The sequence below is a fragment of the Rhinopithecus bieti genome, unplaced genomic scaffold (genome assembly GCF_001698545.2).
Source record: "Rhinopithecus bieti isolate Rb0 unplaced genomic scaffold, ASM169854v2 scaffold_64276, whole genome shotgun sequence".
In the NCBI taxonomy this organism is placed as follows: Eukaryota; Metazoa; Chordata; class Mammalia; order Primates; family Cercopithecidae; genus Rhinopithecus; species Rhinopithecus bieti.
In genome coordinates this window covers 53,930-74,993 of record NW_016824314.1, presented here as the reverse complement: position 1 = coordinate 74,993, position 21,064 = coordinate 53,930, and the positions used below count along the sequence as shown (strand labels likewise).

Sequence of the window (21,064 nt, the reverse complement as noted above, 5' to 3'; positions counted from 1 at the left end):
ACGGGTATGAGACGAGTTGGGAAGTGTTCCTGCTATTTCATAAAAGAGTTTATGCAAGATTGGTATTAATTCTTTAAATGTTTGATGGAATTAGCCAGTGAAGTTATCTGGGTCTGGACTTTTAATAGTTTGAATCCTCTGGTCAGTTGGCTGAAGAGTTGTCAATTTTGTTGCTGATCACATATCACTTTTATAACTGAATTGTTATAAGAAGACATAAGAAGTAAGAGGCAACTCCCACAATGGAGAACATTAAGGTACACTCAAGGTTTTCTGCCCACTCTTCCTACGTGCCAATATGGTTGATTCAAAGTTCTTTTCATTACTCTCCTCTCCATCTCTTGTCTGGAGTTGTAGGTAAGGTGAAGTTTGGGGATTGTGCAGCCACACTGGGAGTTGGTGCCTTGGTGACTTTCCAGCAGTGACAGGCCATACACCGTGGAAAGGGTTTATTTCATACCATGCACTTGAGCTAGAAGAAATCATGGCCCCCGTGACCACCTGATCTGATGTCATAACTCACCGATACTGTTTTTGCCGTGTTTCCAGTTCTTTACGTCGGTGTTGCTTGAGAATGTGTATTTGGTCATCTCGGGCCAACTTTGCTGTAAAGAAAGAACAACATGAGAGGAGCCTTAAGAAGAAAAATAACAATGCCCAGTGCACATGTGCTTGGACTTGGGCTCCGTCACTGAAGTTGTGTGACCAAGAGTTGCCCTGACCCTTTCATATGTAAAATGGAGATGATAATGCCTACTTCTCCGGGTCATGGTGTGCATTTGGGGAGAGAATGCAGGAAAGCCCTCCACACAGCACCTGGCATGCAGCAAATGCCAATAGATGGGAACAATGACCATTATCATGCCTATAGTCATCATTGGCCTGAGGGTTCTGCTCCTCCCTCTAAGCCTGGCTCTGAGAGCATCTTACCTCTCAGCGTGTCTCTCACTGCAGGAGTTGGAGCAGGTAGCTAAGGGCAGGGCTGCTTCTCAGAGCCTTTACAGCAGACCAGGTCATATCATGACCACTCTTTAAACTATTGCTTAAGGCCAAGCCTGTGAATGCAGCCCATAGAGCTGTGAGTAGGGGAAGCCCAGATCTCCTGAAAACAGATCCTGGAATAGTTTCTGTAGCTCTCGTGGTGAAGCATTACGTTTTAAAACCTTCTTTTCAACACAGATTGATATTTTTGTAAAATATAATAACAATTAATTACTAGAAAAAATGAAAATGAAATTTACAAAACCCAAAGATATTCAAAATGCAAGTCATTTTTTCCTTATTAAGTACAAAAGTCATAAAATTGTTCTGTTAAGTTGCTATAAAAGTTTCCAAAACCCCTACTCTGAGTCTTTGTATTTTATTTTGTATTTATTTTAATTTTTTTTAGAGACAGGGTCTCCCTCTGTCTCCCAGGCTAGAGTGCAGTGGCATGGTCATAGCTCCCTGGAGCCTTGAACTTCAGGACTCAAGTGGTTCCCCAACCTCAGCCTTCTAAGTGGTTGGGACTATAGGCACACCCCACCACACCTGGTTAATTTTTTTTTTTTTTTTTTTGAGATGGAATCTTGCTCTATCACCCAGGCTGGAGTGCAGTGGCCCGATCTCGGCTCACTGCAAGCTCCGCCTCCCGAGTTCACGCCATTCTCCTTCCTCAGCCTCCTGAGTAGCTGGGACTACAGGTGCCCCACCACGCCCGGCTAATTTTTTGTATTTTTAGTAGAGACGGGGTTTCACTGTGTTAGCCAGGATGGTCTCAATCTCCTGACCTCGTGATCCGCCCACCTTGGCCCCTGGCTAATTTTCAATTTTTTTTTTTTGTAGAGATGGGGTCTCTCTACGTTGCCCAGGCTTGTGTCAAAATCCTAGACTCAAACAGTCCTCTCACCTTGGCCACCCAAAGTGCTGGAACTATAGGCTTCAACCTCTGTACTGATCTAACTGCAGACCTGGACTCAGTTCTCACATGACACCCGGGCCACACTCTGCGCTGTCCACCCCACAGCACTTCCAGGCTGAGGCATCTTCATCCCTGAGCTTGGAACTGGGGCCCAAAAAGGAATATTAGTGGGATACCTCTGCATTCTCCCCTGGGGATGTAAGGCCAGCCAAGAGGGGAGGCTTGAGGCCACAGAAGGCAAGGTGAGTATTAATGGTGACAATAACTGTTATCATTGCTATGGGGGTGATTCTGGAGGCACTCAACATTCATCATCTCTTATATACCTTAAGGAACCAGCTAATCTCTTGGGCACCTCAACTCTGAGGTGCTGGATCTCTTCAGTTTCACTGGTATGAATAAGTCAGTACATGCAGAATTGCAACATGCCAAGTTTCAAAAAGAGAATGGTCCTTCTCCCCTGACCCCAAAGGTGTTTGAAGAATCTACCCAATGGCTGATGAAGTTCTGGGAGTACGACAGGATGAGAAAGCCTGGACTGATGGCAGGCTCAGCAGGGCAGGTTCCAAGGACTGACACAGTGCCTTAATGAAGCTGTCCCTTCATACAGATGCTCTGGATCCATGGGGCCACAGTAATGGCCCTCTGACATTCATGTTCACCCAAGGTGTAGTGGTGAAATATTAGATTTAAGGGGTGATCATATGGTGAGTAACTGAATCACTTGTAGGTTGGCCCCCCCCGCCCCCATTTCCAGGTTGTTCAAGGGATTGGTTGTTGTGCCATGTGGTGGATTAATAATTGGCCACAGCTGGGCGTGGTGGCTCACGACTATAATCCCAGCAATTTGGGAGGCCGAGGCAAGTGGATCACCTGAGGTCAGGAGTCCCAGACCACCCTGGCCAACATGGCAAAACCCTATCTCTAGTAAAAATACAAAAATTAGCCAGGCATGGTGGCTGGAGCCTGTAATCCCAGCTACCTGGGAGGCTGAGGCAGGAGAATCACTTGAACCTGGGAGGCAGAGGTTGCAGTGAGCTGAGATTGTGCCACTGCCTTCCAGCTGGGGCAACAGAGCGAGACTTTGTCTCAAAATAATAATAATAATAATAATAAGCCACAAATTCTTTGACATTCCTTCCATTGAGAGATGGGGGGTCTGCATCCCCTCCTCTGGAGTCTGGGTGGGCTCTGTGACTGCTTGGACCAGTAGAATATGGTGGAAGTTACAGTGTGCCAGTTTCTAGGCCCAAGCCTGAAGAGACTGGCAGCTTCAACTTTCTGTCTCTTAGAAAACTTGCTCTTGGAAGCCAGCCATCATGTAAGAAACGTAAGCACCTAGAAGACACCATTCTGTGAGAAGCCTTAAAGAATGAGACTCCATATGGACAGGGACGCCAAGGAGCCTAGAGAGAAGAAGCCCCAGTCCCCTAAGCTGATGCTACATGGCCACAGATGAACCGCCCAGTGAGGCCTTTCCCAAATTCCTGACCTGCAAGAGCATGAACAAAATTAAATGGCTATTTAAAGCTACCAAGGAGGTTGGTTTTACAGCAGTAGAGAGAGTGAAAATTGCTGGACAGCTTCTCTATGCTCACCCTCCAACCGGTGCTATCCCTGAAAGTGACTAGAATGAGATGCCTCAATGGGCTTCCCACTGGGAACTCTGACCAGAAAGGAGGGAATATGTTAGAGCAAGGAGAGGCCAATTACTCCCCAGCACCTTTCTACTGAGGGCCGCAGCTCCTCCAAGGGTGCTGTCTCCAGGATACTTCTGGATTACTCCCACAACCTTCTCCCTCCCCCTGCATCAGGACTAGTGGTGCTGATGGCCCCACACTCTGCCTGGTCCCTCTGTGCATGGGCCCACACCTCTGTGATGCCCCTTTCTTAAACCTCATCCTAGTGTACCATCTGTTTTTTGCCACGATGAGCTGAAGGGTCTGCAGGAAGAAGGGCTTCATAACTGAGACCTTGGGCAGATGGGCAGGAGGGAGTTTCAGAGCCAGCATTTCCTAACTACCAGAAAAAGAGAAGTGTCCTGTCCACAACTTTCCACATTCTGACGACCACAAGAATAAATGAACTTTGTGATTTTTTTCCTGTCATTAGGTAGGGGGACAAACATCCTCTTATCTCCATGTTCAGAAATATTCTGGAAATTTGGTTTCTTAAGTCAAACTCCACATCAGAAACGATGGGATATGGCCTGGTAGCTTAAGAACAGCAGGTACATAATAACTTTTTATCCTTTGTCTCTGTCTTCTTAGCTATATAATGGGGGTAATAGTCATTTCTTCCTACCTACCCCACCAAACTTCTGTGAAAAACACACTAGCTACAGGAAACTTGGCAAAGAGGAAGAGTTCGATGCTGTCATGGCAGAAGCAGTGGCTTCCTCTTATTATCACAGTGGCTGCCTGGCCTTTGAAGGCTTATCTTTCCAGGTTTAAACTGAGAGCAAGCAGAAGGGTTATGACTTGAAGTGAGGTAGGATTTTGCCAGGCACACTAGGAGGGTGGGTGTGCAAGGCGGTTCATTCAGGGAGAGTGGCCTTGGCTGACCTTGATGCCTACTTCTCTCTCTGATGCTCTGTACCAGGTCAGCTGTGTGTTCCTTACAAAGAATGGCCTCCTGACTGGGATCTGACTAAGGGGAGCAGATTTGAGGTTCTTTTCTCTTTCAGCGAAAAGTGAGACTTGGGGTTGAAGAACTGGTAACTGTGATTTGCAGGCCTGTCCATCGCCCCTCGGAGCTGGCACTTGGGGTGCTCCTTGTCCACCCCTTCCCTCCCCAGGCCCACAAGGGCACCCCGAGCTTGCCTGAGCCCTACTGTGATCTCAGAGAGGGCACGCTATGAACCTAGAAAGTGATGTCACACCCTGGCAACTGGAGAAGTGCCCATCCAGGGGCATGTCCCATAGCTATCTGCCTCAGTGGACCTTAGTTACCCACTGACAAAAAGGGGAGCACAACCCTCCCCTGTAGAACTGTAGCACAGAGTGAGGACATGATGGCAGTGAGGCCTAGGGCCACCTGCTGCACCCTCAGGGGCTTGTATGAATCCCAAAGAAAGTCACGCCTCCTGCAGGTGCATCGAGGCACAGGGCAGAGCCCTCCCACTTCCCGCCCCTGCACAGCAGTGTCATTCCTCCTATGACTACAGTGCTTTGAGGACAGGAAGAACTTTCGGTTCTCAGGAAGCCTGGGGCAGAAGGGGTCTGAGCTGCTCACCGCGTCCATCCCTCAGGAGTACCTCGCCATCACCGGTGAGCCAGCGGTAGCAGGGGAACTCGATGTAGTCCCCGTGGGGCGTCTTCAGCGTGATGTACTTCAGGTACCAGTCGTCATGCAGCCAGTACTTGCGCTTCTCGATTTTGACCAGCTGGATCTCGCCCAGTTCCTCATCCACAGTCACATCGTACGAATCCACCTGGGAAGGAGAACAGGCAATCAGGCCATGCGTGGTCTCCTGAGCCTTTGTTCTGGAGGTGTTAAGAATGTGTCACCCCAAAGTATGCTGCTCTGGCATAGGGACTATGTTGAATGAAAAGCACTTAAAGAAACAGCAGGTGCAAGATCACTCTGACATTCGTGCTGTTTCTTAGAAGCAGGAGATGAAAGTCCCCCGTGAAAGATGTCCTCCCTACACCAAAAGGAAAGCAACACTTTTCATCAAGGTTGGGAAGCTGAAGCCAAAAGAAATCCAAACAAACAGATCTTGTACAATGAGCCCTTACCTCCCGAGTCACTTCTCTGCCCAATTACCTGCCCTAGCCCAAGCCCCTTGGCCTTATCACCTTTCACAACTAATCATCCAATGCAGTATTTAAGGGGGATTGACTCTAACTGCTTCTTGGGGTCTTCATCTTTTTAAGAGGGCTCCCATGCCACATACAACTTGTATTAAAGAAATCTGTATGCTTTTGCCCATGAATCTGTCTTATGCCGATTCTCAGGCCTAGCCAAAATGGGAAGAGGTAGAGTTCTGCCTCCACTAAAGTTCATGAAGCCAAGATGCTTCATGAACACCTTAAATGAACTCCTGAATTCATTTAGCCAAGACATTCACTGAAGGCCTGCCCCTGACAAGGCTCAGTGCTAAGACCCAGGTAGGTGACAGAAATGGACAAGTCCTGGGCCCTACTCTTGAGGAGAGAGAATCCAGTGAGCCAGGACAGTGCCGTGCTGCTCAGAGGGCAATGTCTGTTGTCTGCACTTAGCTCAGGCTGGAGGATGGGGAGACACCCAGGCTCATGCCTGCACCTGTGAGGCTGTGCCCAGTGAGGGTCCGCAGTAGCCCCCACATGGGACAGCCTTGTGGGAGGCCTTTACAACTGGTGATGGGCTTGCTGAAAGTGGATCTCCACAACGCCGCTGGGAGTGCAGGGGAGTTATGACCCCTTCCACAGATGAAGACAGCGAGGCTCAGTGACTCCCACCTCTGCCACTTAGAGCAGAGCTGGAGCCCCACCCCAGGCCTTTCCATCACAGCCACTGCCTCTCTTTCCAGTTATCAGTGTGGCTAATAAGTGAGTGAAAATGGTGAGGCTTAGATACAGGGACCTTGCATGGATTTGAGTCCTCCTGGGACATCTGCAGTTCACAGCCGCATGGTGATGCCTAGAGAACAGTGAGATCAAGTGGCTCTGGCTGCACCTGTGGTATTACTGGTGGCAGGATGAGACTGGCCTTGCAGCTAGAAGGCACCACCCCAGGCTGTGTACAGCGCTGCTGCCCAGGCCTCCGGGACAAGGCTGCTTGGCTTCCTCCCTGCCAGGCTCCTGCTTCCAGGACACAGGTGGCTCTGAGGCAGCAGCCATAGCTTCTAGAGGGCTTGTGTCTCTGCAGCAACGGATGGCAGACAGGAAGGTGGGATGAGAGGCTCAGGCATTGCATTACATGTTCTGATGACCAGCAGGTTTGGAAAGCCCTGGACTTGATGCCCTCCAAGGCACTTTCTTTTTTATTTTGAGGTGGAGTCTCACTGTGTTGCTCAGGCTGGAGTGCAGTGTCTCGATCACAGCTCATTGCAACCTCCACTTCCAAGGTTCAACTGATTCTTCTGCCTCAGACTCCCAAGTAGCTGGGACTACAGGCACCTGCTACCACATCTGGCTAAGTTTTGCATTTTTAGTAGAGACGGGGTTTCACCATGTTGGCCAGGCTGGTCTCGAACTCCTGACCTCAAGTGATCCACCTGCCTCGGCCTCCCAAAGTGCTGGGATTACAGTCATGAGCCACTGTGCCTGGCTCCTCCAAGGCACTTTCTAAGCCAGATTCATCAACCCTTGAGCTTTATCCCAGGCAGCAGAACCTAGACTTCTCAGCACGATAGCAAAGTGGAAGGGGTGAGGGGTATCATCCTTTGTCTGAGCCCAGGCATCCCCATTCCATGCCCTGCCTCCAAGCTGCCAGGAGGACCCCTGGAGGGCTTCCTAAGAGGAATGGGAAGTCAGGTGTTTTCCGCAAACCTCTTGGCTCTGAATGCTGTGAGCAGTTTGGGGTGGCTGACACTGAGGCCAGACGCTTGTGGTCAGAAAGCGAAAGCTTCCTCTCTGTGCTCTACCGTTTAGGCCAGAGATCCTAGGAACAGTTTCTGATGGCAGAGGAGCCAGGCCCATGTGCTGGGATGACATGTCTTGGATCCAACCACATGTGGACCAGTCTCGGCCCCACGAGAATGCCCCTCCTGCAGGCAGAGTACCAGCCTCACCTGCCACATCTGAGAAAGAGCCTTCCTGCCACAGCTCATCCTCAGGAGAGCAGGGCCACGGACAAGGCCTCGCCCATCATGGGCAGGGCGGGCAGGTTGTGATAGGACAGGAGTCTCAGCATCTCAGGGGCTCAGGCCCATCTGGAGGAACAGAGTGGGGGCTGAGTGGCCCAGGACTGGATACGCATTGGGCCTGCCCCACGCCAGGCCCTGCACGACACAGGGATATACAGAGGCCTCAGCTGCAGATTGTGAGCCAAGACAGAGATTCCTGGTCCCACTAAGGAGTGGGAAGAGGGCAGTGAGGGGCAGAAGGCTGGGTGGGCCCTGGGGTCTGGAGCTCTGAATTCACATCCCAGCTTCAGGCAACTAGCTGGATGGCACATTGCTTCATTCTCTGAAGCTGTTTCTTCATCTACCCAAGGATGATAACCCCTCACTTACAGGACCATTGAGAAAACGAAGTGACACCATCCTGGGTGGCCTCCTTTCTCCAGAGGCACAGGCCACCGGTTGTGTGCGTCAGAACCACCGGTGCCCCTTCCTGAATCCAGGAGGTTGCAGGACACCAGGCCCCGCACTGCCTGTGAGCTAGCATGGGCCTCTGCGTCGCAGCCCCTTCGTGACTACATGTGCCAATCCAAGTAACCAGAGCACACATGGGAGGAGGAAACTGAACCTGTGACCTCAAACCCCTTTGCTCAAAGCCCAGAAGGAACTCCTGAAAGGGTGGAGACAGGGCTGTGAGGACAGAGGGAGAGTGGGAGGCATTCTGAGTGCCAGTGGGGCAGGCAGAGCAAGTCCATGTGCAGTGAGGACTGAGGGGCAGCCACCAGAGGCCTGGGCCTGGGCCAGAGTGTGGCTGCTGCAGGGGAAGTGGCTTTCCTGTGGCTCTGAGGGGCTGGAGAGGGAGGAAGGTGTCCCTGGGGGATAGATGCCAGGAAAGCTGGAGGAGGGGCAGGAGAAGCTGAAGGGGACACTCTCATAGGAGGGAGGTGCCCAATACCTTGGACTAAGAGGAGAGGGAGATGGGCTGAGGAGGTATTCCAGGACTGTGCAGGTCCCACAGGGAGAGCCTGTTGTCTGCCTGGGGGTGATGACCCACACGAAGAGACTGAGCAGCTTCTCTGAAGAAGCGGACAGTGGGGTGACCCTCCAGCACATCTGTGGTGCAATCACAGGGGACTGGGATACTCCTGGCCCCCTGCTCTATCCACACCTGCAGGCACCTGGTGGAGAGCCCCTGAGTTTCACTTGGAGTAAAATCACTAGACAGATTTACGAGGACTCCATCTGCCATCTGACGGGGCCTTCCACATCAGGAGGGGGCCAGGCCTGCAGTCTGGCTGGTCTATGGCCAGCCCAGCCACTTTTCTGGTGCTGGCTTCAGGCCTGAATGTGACAAGAGGTGAACAAGAGGCAGAGGGCTCCCGCCTCGACCCAACTCAGGAAGTAAAATACAAAGCTTAGTGGCTGTGGTTCCAACATCCCAGGGGGTACTATTGGAAGAATGACAGATAGAGAAAGGCCTCCCTCCAGGAAAATACCAGGGTCACATGTGTCAAACTGCAAAGTAAGGTCTTTGGAAGGTGTGTGGAACTACAGTGCCCATCTTCCTCCCTCCTCTGTAGGCCAAGTACACTGGGCTGATGCTGTATTTGTCTATTTGCTGTGACACACTAAATTTCAGGTGACACATTGAATTATGGTGGGCACTATCAACAGTGGACACCCCCAACAGGCCCTCAGGAAGCACTGGACCTGGGAATGGCCGAGCAGGTGACTGTCCTGCTTTACAGATAGAAACTGAGGCTCAGAGAGCAATGGTGGCCGCAAGATCAGAACCCACACCTGTGTGATGGCCAAGCCCAGGTTCCTCCCACAGTTCCCCAAGGCCACATCTTGAGAAAAGCCCTGAACCAGAAGCTAGAAGGCCTAGCTTTGAGCCCTGGTTTATATCCTGGATGGAGTATAAAGGGGCAATGCGGAGTGGTGTGGAAGGACAGTGTAAAAGCTTCATAAGAGAGGGTATTTGAGGCAGCTTTTGGGGGCTGACCAGATTTCAGAGGGGAGGTTAGCAGGAGGACAGGCATGGGTAGGACATTTCAGATGTGGGGAACTGGGAGGGCAGGGTCCCCAGGGGAATTCACACGTGGGAGGAGGAAGGCTGGGCACAGTTTCTGGGGACAGAAGTGGGTGGCGTGGTGGTGCAGATGCTGGAGAGAGACAAGGGAACACCTGCAACTCACCGGCCTCCTTTCACAAGGGGCCACTTTGCTGATTTTGCTTATTGCTTTTAACTTTTTATTGGATATGTAGTTTTAAAGCTTTTGAATATTTCAGCAAAGTGTGAGTTGGTCAGTTTTCATGTGAGCTTTCTATCAGCATTTTAGGAGAGTTTTCATCTGTCTTTCAGCAGATTTCTGCTGTTGCTGGGACAGGGAAATGGATCTCTCTGCGGAAGCAAGGCTGTGTGCCCCACCCCCAGGCTACCCATATTGGAGGGGGACTAATGAGGGGCTTGTGGGAGGAGGAGGCTGTAGAACAGAGAGGAAGACTGAGGTTCAGACAAAACAGAGACTCGGGATGAGAGAGGGGGAGGTTATGGGGAAGAGCTGAGGAGAAAAAGGGATGGAGAGAGGGATGGGGACAGTGGATAGGGAGACCAAGGGGCAGAGAAGGGGAAAATGTGGGACAGAGAGCCGGAGATTGAGGGAGCAGAGAAGGGGCCTCCGAGAGGTGACTGGAAGACAGTGTAGAGGAAAATTCAGAGTGGAAGAGAAGGGAGAGTTGTAAGGCAGAGAGAGAAATGGGGAGCATTGAGGGGACTGGGAACAGGGGAAGGAAGAGGAGGCAGAAGAGGGGGCAGAATGTAGGGAAAAGATGGCTCAGAGGAGAAGACTGGGAGATGAGAGAGGGATTGAGGGTCATAACAAAGAACTATTTATGCTCCACTAATATATTTCCATTCACAAGAAAGGAGTATTCTAGAATTAATTTTTCATGAATGTTAGAATACTCATTGACTATATTTAAGAAGCATGTATCATTATAAGACTTTTCTACACTTGTTGAACACATTCAAGTATCATATATTAAACACCACCCTATTACCCTTAGCTTTCTTAAAAGTACTAGCACAGAATGAAATGGGCAACTAAGATTTCTCAGAAATCTTCAGATCTGTTACAGTCATCGTATCTGATCTGAATTACTTTAAATTTACAGAGTTAAAGAAACAAATCAACTTGTTAAATTTGCCTAGACTTGGGTTAGCCTCTGGAAATAAGGTCATTCTGTGTAGGATCCTGGCTTTCTCCAGCAGACAGTGGGGAGCCAAGGAAGACACAACTGTTTATAGGATAATCCCACCTGTGAAGAACTTGATTCCCAGTCCTGACTGAATCACTATGCAGAACTCTGATGAGAATAACAAGGGACTTGTGACTCACTTTTATCAAGGAAAAAATCAGTCCTATTCATTATTCGACTGAACTATGCCCTAGAGGAGGGGGATGTGGACCTGTCAATAACTTGGAAATGATTGAATTGTGTGGCAATACCTTTATTGTTATTGCTATCATTGCTACTGTTAACAATACAGATTTTAACACTTTTCCCTGTAAAATGGGATAACCTTGTCTTCTCAGCAAGTACTTCCTCTAGGGTTTTTCTTTTACCTTTACCCAAAAAGGATGATTGTCTTTACAGATACCAAGCTGGGAGAATGAGGAAGTAGTTTTGGACTGGGCAAGAGAAAGTGTGGAGTAACTTTGCATCAACCGGAACTTTCTCAAAAGCTGAATTTTTCAAGGAAACTTTCAGCCTTAGCTGGTTCCCCACCCTGCGGTAGTCCCCACCCCCATCCCCCCCACCCCCTGACTCATAGCCCTCTCAACCCAATGGAAATGTGACATGCAAACCTCTCCTGAAATTTGCACCTGGGATTCCGGCTGAGGTGTTTAATTATAATGTCATTTGAATGACTTCTCAGGGTGGGGAAGACAGATCCAGAGAGGGAGATAGTGGACAAAACAGTGCCTTCACTCTTCGTCCGAACAGCCCGCTATGGCCATGTTAGGGTGTCCCCTCCAGGGGGAATGTACACACAGGGTGCCCGTGCCATGCAGTGTGAGCACACCGATGGCCTGTGCTTCTAGAACCTTATGATGTGTGGAGGAGAATGGGGAGGGGGAAGCACTTACAAAGGGGAAGTAGTCTGTATCCTGTCCTTCTCCCCTAGGTGTGGGGGAATCCATGAAATAACAGAAGTAAATGAAGATGCATCAGAAATGGCAGAGCGAGCCATCACCCTAAATGGATGACACATTAACTCCAAGGCACAGCAGTCCTCAGGGCCAGTTCCCTGACTGGGGCAACTAAGCAACTGAAGGTTGCTCTTGTACTCAACGCCTAACTCTTCTTGAAGGGAGCTCAAGCCAGGTTGGTAGTGACCTTGGCTGAGGACCATGTTGTGCTACAGCGAGGGTCTGAGGCTCCTGAATAGGAATCGAGCCCATGGAGAGGTTGGAATCCATAAAAAGAGTCATTTTTACTTACTTCAGGCTCTGCACACCTAAAAGATGACAAATTTTATCCAAGAATAATCAGTTGAAACATGAACTTACCAGTTGTATTTGTCCATTATGAGCAATTTCATACGGTTTGATCAAATAGTAAACTAAATGGTGAGAAGGCAGCTTGGTAAAGTCTAAATCTTTTTGGCCCAGTTAGGAGCTGGGGTGGGGGTGGAAGGGAACTGATATTCCCTGTGCACCTGCAGTATGTCTGGGACTATTACCAGTCATTTGTGGAGCGCTTCCTCTGCCAGGTACTGAAGTAGGCACTTCATTAAAGGCTCAGTGAGAACTGCGACCTGCCCATGCTCATGGAAAAGAGCCGTGGGGCTGGAATTCAGGTCCAGATCAGCATTAGGAACTAGCTTCCAAATGCTGAGGGCTCCCCCGAGTCCTCACACTTAGCGTGGAAGTGTTCCCTGGTGTACATTCTGCTGGGAGGGAGTGCAGCCCCTCCATTTAAGAAAGGCCTCTTCTCGCCTGGGTTCTGTTCCTTCCCTTTGATTTCCTCTGGGGCCTGTCCTGAGAATGTAAGCTGCCCATGTGCTGTCTGAGCCACCAGATGGGCCTGGGCTCACCCACGACTCATGGACCAGACTTAAGTCAATCCTCCATTTTACAGCTGGGGAAACTGAGGCCCAGACTAAAGGTAGAGTGAGCTGGTGGTCATGTCTGGACGAAACTCAGGCCTCTGGACCCGCTGACCTGCACCCTCCCCCACGGCTCACAGCAGGCTGCTCTGAGGTGCCCTCAGAGTTCTGTGAGCATGACCCCTCTGCCTCTCCCTCCCAGTGCCACCTGCGGAAAGAGCCTGAGGAAGCGGTGGCACAAGAAATGCAGACCAGTGAAGGGGGCTCCAGAGCCTCGGAACCCAGATCTTGAAGTGGAGAGGAAACCTTGGGCCTTCTCCTCCCAGGGGAGACGTGCGGCGCCCTGCAGACGGCACGCAGGAAGTCTCCCGTTTCCCACGCGGGTCGCGGCCGCAGTCAGGGGTCCTGGACGCTTCCCCACCGGGGTACCTACGGGCCGCTGGGAGCCCAGGGCGCGCCCCACCGCCGTTCTGCCCGCCCCGACGGGGTCCTAGACACCCCCAGCACTGTCCAGGCCGCCCCGACGGGCCCTCATTGCCCCCGCTCAGGCCTCTGCGGTCCAGACCGGCTCCCGGACGCACCCCAGCCCGCGCCCCGCCCACGCTCACCGCGCCGCGCTCAAAGTCGTTGTAGAAGGGCTTGTCCAGCAGGTGCTTCTCGCTGCAGCCCGCCGAGCCCAGGAGGCTGAGGTAGATGTAGTCGTCAGTGCCGGCGAACCACTGGCTGCCAGTGGCCACGGTGACCGTGTAGGAGGGCATGGCACGGGCCGCGGGCGCAGCGAGCGCAGGGAGCCTCGGCGCGGCGGTCCAGGCGTCCGAATCTGGCGCCGCAGCCTCCTCCCACCACTGGTCTGGGCCCCGGTCCCCGCCCCGGCCCCGCCCGGGCCTGGCCCCCGGCTCCGGCCGCCCCCGCCCCCACAGTACTTCCCTCCCACCCTTCACGCGACGCCGACTGCGCTAGACCTCGCCTCGGACTGGGCAGGGGGCCTCGCTCCTGGGTCTCTCCTCCTCAGCGAGGTGGCTGTTCCCGCAGCCAGGGGACTGGGGCAACCTCGGCTGCCATCCCTCATCCATTCGTTCACTGGGTCTCTCCTGCATTGCTTCCACCCTTTGTCCTGCCTGCCTGCCTTGGCTTCGCCTGTAGGCCCTGGGGTGGAGCTGCGGGGATCCCCTAGAAATGTAGCCGCAGCCTCTGCTCTCCGCAAGTTCTCACTGCCACGCCGCGGTATTTAGAGCAGGGGTGCTCCGGGAGTCTGCAGGGGAAGAGCGACCCATGGGGGAATCAGGAGGGCTTCCTGGAGGAGGCCACCCCAGCGCTGATACTAAGGATGGATTCTGGAGCACAGAGGCTCCCTCAGCGCCGGCGTCCTCACTGGCTGAACCTGCGGCTTCTGGCCGGGGGGCAGGCGGGCGCCGAGACCGCCCCTAAGCCCGGAGATGGTCATTGCTCGCAGGAGGCAAGCTGGACGGGGTCACCACACCTGGACGTGCGAGGCTGTCTAGGGAAGGCCAGGGGTCACGGGTCGGCTCTCTAAAGCGCGGCGGGCAAATGCTTGGAAGGGGTGTGGAATGTGGAGAAGGTTTTGCGCGCCCTTGGGCGGCTTCCCGCGGCTGGGGCCTGACCCCCAGGTCCCCTCCCATTCCTGGCGCCCGCCTCCCCCAGCCCCGTCGGCAGCGCGGGGTCTGACGGGCACACACTCAATCGCGTGTAACGATCTCGGCTAAGTTTAAACACGAGCGCACCATGCGTGAGGCGGCCGGAATGTGAAATTCCCAAAGGAGGCTGCCTACGCTCTCACCAAGGCTTCACGTCTGTGAAGCAGCAGAGTCCCTGTAACGTCTCCTCATGCTATCTTGGTTTTGTGCACCTGGCAAATGGCGTTGAACATATTTTCAGATGCTTATTAGCTATATCTTTGGAGAGATGTATATTCAGATACTTGAGTCTTTGGAAAATTAGGCTATTTATCTTTTTTATCATTGAACTGCATTATTTATATATCCTGGATAGAAGTCTCTGATCGGATATATGACTTACAGGTATTTTTATTGTTTCTGCGGGTTGTGTTTTCACTTTCTTGATGATATTTGAAGCACAAAAATATTTAAGTTCAATTTCTTTTGTGATTTTGGGGTCATATCTAAGAAACCACTGCCTACAATAAGATCTTAAAGATTTACTCATACGTTTTCCTCTAGGATTATTATAATTTTAGCTTTTCATTTACATCCGTGATCCGTTTTGAGTTAGTTGTTATGCATGGTGTGATAGAGGAATTCAAATTCATTGTGTTGCATGTGCATGTCTGGTTGTCCATGCATCATTTGTTGAATTTATTATTCTTTTCCCATTGCGTTGTCTTGACACCTTATTAAAAAGTAATTCATTATAAACATAACGGTTTATTTCTGGACATTCGATTCTAGTCCATTGATCTGTAATGTACATGCTATACAGTGCGACACTACTTGATTACCTCAGTGTTATAGTAAGTTTTGAAATTGGAAAATGTTAATCCACCAATGCTGTTCTTTATTTTTCAATATTGTTTTGGTTATTCTGGATCCTTTGAGATTCCTTATAAATTATAGAATCAGCTTGTCAATTTCAGCCAAAAAGCAAGCTGGGATATTGATAGGGGTTGAGGTGAAGCTACAGATCAATTTGGGGAATATTGTCACTTTAACAATATTAAGTCTTCTGATCCATAGAATATGTTTCAGTTTCTTTAAATATTATCTTTCCCTCCCCTCCCCTCCCCTCCCCTTCCCTTCTGTTCCCTTCCCTTCCCTTTCTTTCCTTTTCTTTTTTTCGAGATGGAGTCTCCCTCTGTTGCCCAGGCTGAAGTGCAATGGTGCAATCTCGGCTCACTGCAACCTCTGCTTCCCGGGTTCAAGTGATCAATTTACTTAAATCTTTTCTGATTTATTTCAAAATATTTTGTAGTTTTCAAATTTCAGTGCACTCTTTTTATTTCTGAATAATTTATTTTTGATACTATTGTAAAGAGAATTTTAATTCATTTTGGGATTGTTAATTGCTAGTGTATAGAAAAACACTTGATTTTTGTACATTCATTTTATATTCTGCAAACTTGCTGAACTTGTTTATTAGTTCTAATGGTTTGTGTGTATGCACATATGCATATTTTCTATATGGCAGATCATGTCATGAGCGAGTAGAGATAGTTTTACTTCTTCTTTTATCTGGAAGCCTTTTATTTCTTTTTCATGGATAATTGCCCTAGCCAGAACCTCAGTACAAGGTTAAATGGAAGTGGCAAAAGTAGGCATCTTTGTCTTGTTCCTGGTTCAAGAGGTGAACGCTCAGCCTTTCACTATTAAGTTTGATGCCGGCTGGGGGTTTTCACAGATGTCCTTTATCAGGTTGAGGGAGTTCCCTTTTATTCCTTTTGTTTTAAAGTGTTTTTATCATGAAAGGATACTGACTCTTATCAAAATAGTTTTCTGTATCAGGTGAGATATGCAATTTTTCCTGTATGCTATGTTAATACTATGATTATTTTTATTTTAAAATATTTGATTGACAAAAATTTCTATTTCGAGGCGTAAAGTGTGATGATTTGATATATTTATATATTGAATGCTGATTGTCACAGTCAAATTAACATATCCATCACCATCTATAGTTACCGTTTGTGCGTGTGTTTTTGTAGGGGGTGCTGGGGATGCTTAAAATCTGCTCTTATCTAATTTAAAGTAATAACACAGTTATAAACTATAGTCACCATGCTGTACATTTGATCCCCAGAACTTATTCATCTTTTTTTTTTTTTTTTTTTTTAGACAGGATTTCACTCTGTCACCCAGGCTGCAACGCAGTGGCACAATTATGGCTGACTGCAGCCTTGACTTTCCAGTTTCAAATGATCCTCCCACCTCAGCCACCTGAATAGCTGGGACTACAGGTATGTGCCACCACTCCCAGCTAATTATTTTATTTTTATTTTTTGTAGAGACGAGGTCTCACTTTCTCGCCTAGGCTGGTCTCAAGCAATCCCTCCGCCTCAGCCTTCCAAAGTGTTGGGATTACCAACATGAGCCACTGCACCTGGCCTTCATCTTATAACTGAAAGTTTATACTCTTTGCCCAACATTTTCCTTGTTCCCCACATCCCCTAGCTCCTGATAAATACTGTTCTACTTTATAGGTCTTCAAGTTTGAAACTTTTAGATTCCACATGTAAGTGAGATCATACAATATTTGTCTTTCTGTGTCTGGCTTATTTCACTTAGCATAATGTCCTCTGGGTTCATTCATATTGTCACAAATGGCAGGGTTTCCTTCTTTGTTATGGCCGAAAAATAGTCCATTGCGTATGTATAAATTCACACACACACCCACACACACCCACCACATTTTCTTTATCCATTGGTGGACATGTAGATTTTTTCATTATCTTAGCTACTGGGAATAAAGCTGCAGTAAACATGGAAGTACAGATATCTCTTTGACATAGTGATTTGATTCCTTTAGATGTACATTCATAAGTGGAATTGCCAGATTGTATGGTAGTTCTATTTTTATTTTTTGAGGAACCCCCATTCTATTTTCCATAATGGCGTTGCAATTTACATTTCTACCAACAGTGTACAAGGGTTCTTTTTTCTCCATGTCCTTGCCAATATTCATCGTCTCTTGCATTTTTCATAATAGCTTTCCTAACATGTGTGGGGTGATAGCTCATTGTGGTTTTGATTTGCATTTCCCTGATGATTAGTGATGTTGAACGTCTTTTCCTACACTCGTTGGCCATCTGTGTGTCTTCTTTGAAAAAATGTCTATTCAGGCCCTTTGTCCATTATAAAACAGGTTATTATTTTTTTGCTATTGAGATATGTGAGTTCCTTACATACTTTGCATATTTTGATATTAACTTCTTATCAGGTATATGGTTTGCAAATATTTCCTTCCATTCTGTAGGTTGCCTTTTCATGTTGTTGACTTTCTTTTGCCATGCAGAAGCTTTTTAGTTTGATGTAGTCCTACTTGTTTATTTTTTCAAAAGTCTGTGCTTTTGGTGTAATATCCCAAAAAATTATCGCCAAGGCCAATGTCAAGGAGCTTTTCCCCTATGTTTCCCTCTAGGAGTTTTTGGTTTCAGATCTTACATTTAAGTCTTTAATTCATTTCAAGTTAATTTTTGTATATTAACTTGGGTCCAGTTTTGTATATTAAAAGGGTATAATTTTATTCTTTTGTATGTGGACATGCAGTTTTCCCAACACCACTTATTGAAGAGATGAGATTATTATTAATTTTATTTATAGCTATTGCAAATGGGAAATGGGATTACTTCCTTGATTTCCTTTCAGACTGTTTGCTATTGGCATATAGAAATGCTACGGATTTTTGTATGTTAACTTTGTATCCTGAAACTTTACCGAATTTATCAGTTCTAGCCTTTTTTTTATGGAGTCTTTAGGTTTTTCCAAACAGATCATACTATCTGCGAACAAGGGTAATTTGACTTCTCTCTTCCAAGTTTGGATGCCCTTTATTTCTGTCTCTTGTCTGTTCTAGCTAGGACTTTCAGTACTATGTTCCACTAACACTGATGAAAATCAGCATCCTTGTCTTGTTCCAGATCTTAGAGGAAAAGCTTTTGGTTTCTCCCCATTTAGTATGATTCTAGCTGTAAGTCTGTCATATATGTCTCTTTATTATGTTGAGGTATGTTCCTTCTATCTCCAGTTTTTTTGAGGGTTTTTGTCATGAAGAGATGTTGAATTCTCTCAAGTACTTTTACAGCATCAATTAACATGACCATATGGTTTTTCTTCTTCATTCTGTTGATATGATATGTTACATTGATTGATTTGTATATGTTGAACCATACTTGCATCCCTGGGATAAATCCCATTTGGTCGTAATGAATGATTTTTAATGTGTTGTTGAATTCAGTTTGCTAGCATTTTTTGAGGATTTCTGCATGAATATTCATGTGAGATATTGGTCTATAGTTTTCTTTTTTGGATGTGTCTTTGGTTTTGATATTGGAGCAGTAACAGCGTCATAGAATAAGTTTGGAAATATTCCCTCCTCTTCTATTTTTTGGAATAGTTTGAGTAGGATTGGGATTAGTTCTTCTTTAAGTGTTTGATAGAATTCAGCAGTGAAGCCATTGGGTCTCAGGCTTTTCTTTGTTGGGAGAATTTTTATTATGGCTTTGATTTTGTTACTTGTTTTTGGTCTGTTCAGATTTTGAATTTCTTCATGGTTGAATCTTGGTAGGTTGTGTGTGTCTAGGAACTTATCCATTTCTTCAAGATTTTCCAATTTTTGGTATATAGCTGCTCATAGTAGCCACTAATGATCCTTTGAATTTCTGCACTATCAGTTATAATGTCTGCTTTTTCATCTCTGGTTTTGTTTATTTGGATCTTCTCTTTTTCTTAGTCTGGCTAAACGTTTGTCACTTTTGTTTATCTTTTAAAAAAACAATGTTTCATTTTGTTGATCTTTTGTATTGTTTTCTTCATTTCAATTCTATGTATTTCTTTGTTGGGGGTTGGGAAGTTTAGAGAATGGATTGGTAGAGAAGTTTAATGGTATACTTCACTGATACTTAAAAATTGTACAGTCTAACAAGTGATCTCACTCTTTCTAAACTGCATTCTACTATTCGGATGTGAAAAGGAAAATGGAAACTTTTCACAGAATTAAAATTTAGATAAGAAAATCTAAACTTAAGGTTGCTATTTTTGCTATTTACTATTGTGATGTGGTGTTACCCTGGCACCATGGAAAGTGCAAAATTGAAAGCCATCTGCTCCCCAGCCAATCCTAATGTTGGCAGGGGATTTATTTTAACAATTTGGTGTGTATGCCTGAATACTTTCCATGTGTATCCAGACACATGTGTGCACATGCAGAGTTATATTAGTTATACCCATCTACAATTTGCTAGTAGCATTTTCTTTTTTTAATTTTTAATTTTTATTATACTTTAAGTTCTAGGGTACCTGTGCACAACGTGCAGGTTTCTTACATAGGTATACATGTGCCATGTTGGTTTGTTGCATCCATCAACTCGTCATTTACATTAGGTGTTTGTCCTAAAGCTATCCCTCCCCCAGCCCACCACCCCCCAACTGGCCCTGGTGTGTGATGTTCCCTGCCCTGTGTCCAAGTGTTCTCATTGTTCAGTTCCCACCTATGAGCAAGAACATGCGGTGTTTGGTTTTCTGTCCTTGTCATAGTTTGCTGAGAATGATGGTTTCCAGCTTCATCCATGTCCCTGCAAAGGACATGAACTCATCCTTTTTTGTGGCTGCATAGTATTCCATGGTGTGCATGTGCCACATTTTCTTAATCCAGTCTATCATTGATGGACATCTGGGTTTGTTATAAGTCTTTGCTATTGTGAATAGTGCCACAATAAACATATGTGTGCATATGTCTTTATAGTTGCACCATTTATAATCCTTTTGGTATACACCCCGTAATGGAATGGCTGGGTCAAATGGTATTTCTAATTCTAGATCCTTGAGGAATCGGCACACTGTCTTCCACAATGATTGAACTAATTTACACTCCCACCAACAGTGGAAAAGCATTCCTATTTCTCCACATCCTCTCCAGCATCTGTTGTTTCCTGACTTTTTAATGATCACTATTGTAACTGTTGTGAGATGGTATCTTATTGTGGTTTTGATTTGCATTTCTCTGATGATCAGTGATGATGAACATTTTTTCATGTGTCTATTGGCTGCATAAATGTCTTCTTTTGAGAAGTGTCTGTTCTTATACTTTGCCCACTTTTTGATGGGGTTGTTTTTTTCTTGTAAATTTGTTTAGGCTCTTTGTAGGTTCTGGATATTAGCCCTTTGTCAGATGAGTAGATTGCAAAAATTTTTCTCCCATTCTGTAGGTTGCCTGTTTATTCTGATGGTAGTTTCTTCTGCTATGCAGAAGCTCTTTAGTTTAGTTAGATCCCATTTGTCAATTTTGGCTTTTGTTACCATTGCTTTTGGTGTTTTAGTCATGAAGTCTTTGCCCATGCCTATGTCCTGAATGGTATTGCCTAGGTTTTCTTCTAGGGTTTTATGGTTAAATGGTCTTACATTTAAGTCTTTAATCCTTCTTGAACTAATTTTTGATAAGGTATAAGGAAGGGATCCAGTTTCAGCTTTCTACATATGGCTAACCAGTTTTCCCAGCACCATTTATTAAATAGGGAATCCTTTCCCCATTTCTTGTTTCTCTCAGGTTTGTCAAAGATCAGATGGCTGTAGATGTGTGGTATTATTTCTGAGGA

The 21,064-nt window shown here is 47.1% G+C and overlaps 1 protein-coding gene across 1 annotated transcript in view; it reads right to left on the bottom strand.

The window, feature by feature from the left end:
* Nucleotides 1-13,648, bottom strand: part of ALOX5 (arachidonate 5-lipoxygenase) — a 65,518-nt gene extending 51,870 nt beyond the window's left edge. Inside the window, exons 1-3 of the mRNA XM_017862228.1 lie at nucleotides 13,392-13,648; nucleotides 5,135-5,333; nucleotides 524-605 (exon numbers count right to left, since the gene is read on the bottom strand). Of these exons, the coding sequence (XP_017717717.1) occupies nucleotides 524-605; nucleotides 5,135-5,333; nucleotides 13,392-13,541 (431 nt within the window). The 5' untranslated portion in view covers nucleotides 13,542-13,648. The remainder of the gene's footprint in view (nucleotides 1-523; nucleotides 606-5,134; nucleotides 5,334-13,391) is intronic.
* Between the last annotated feature and the right edge of the window lie 7,416 nt (nucleotides 13,649-21,064).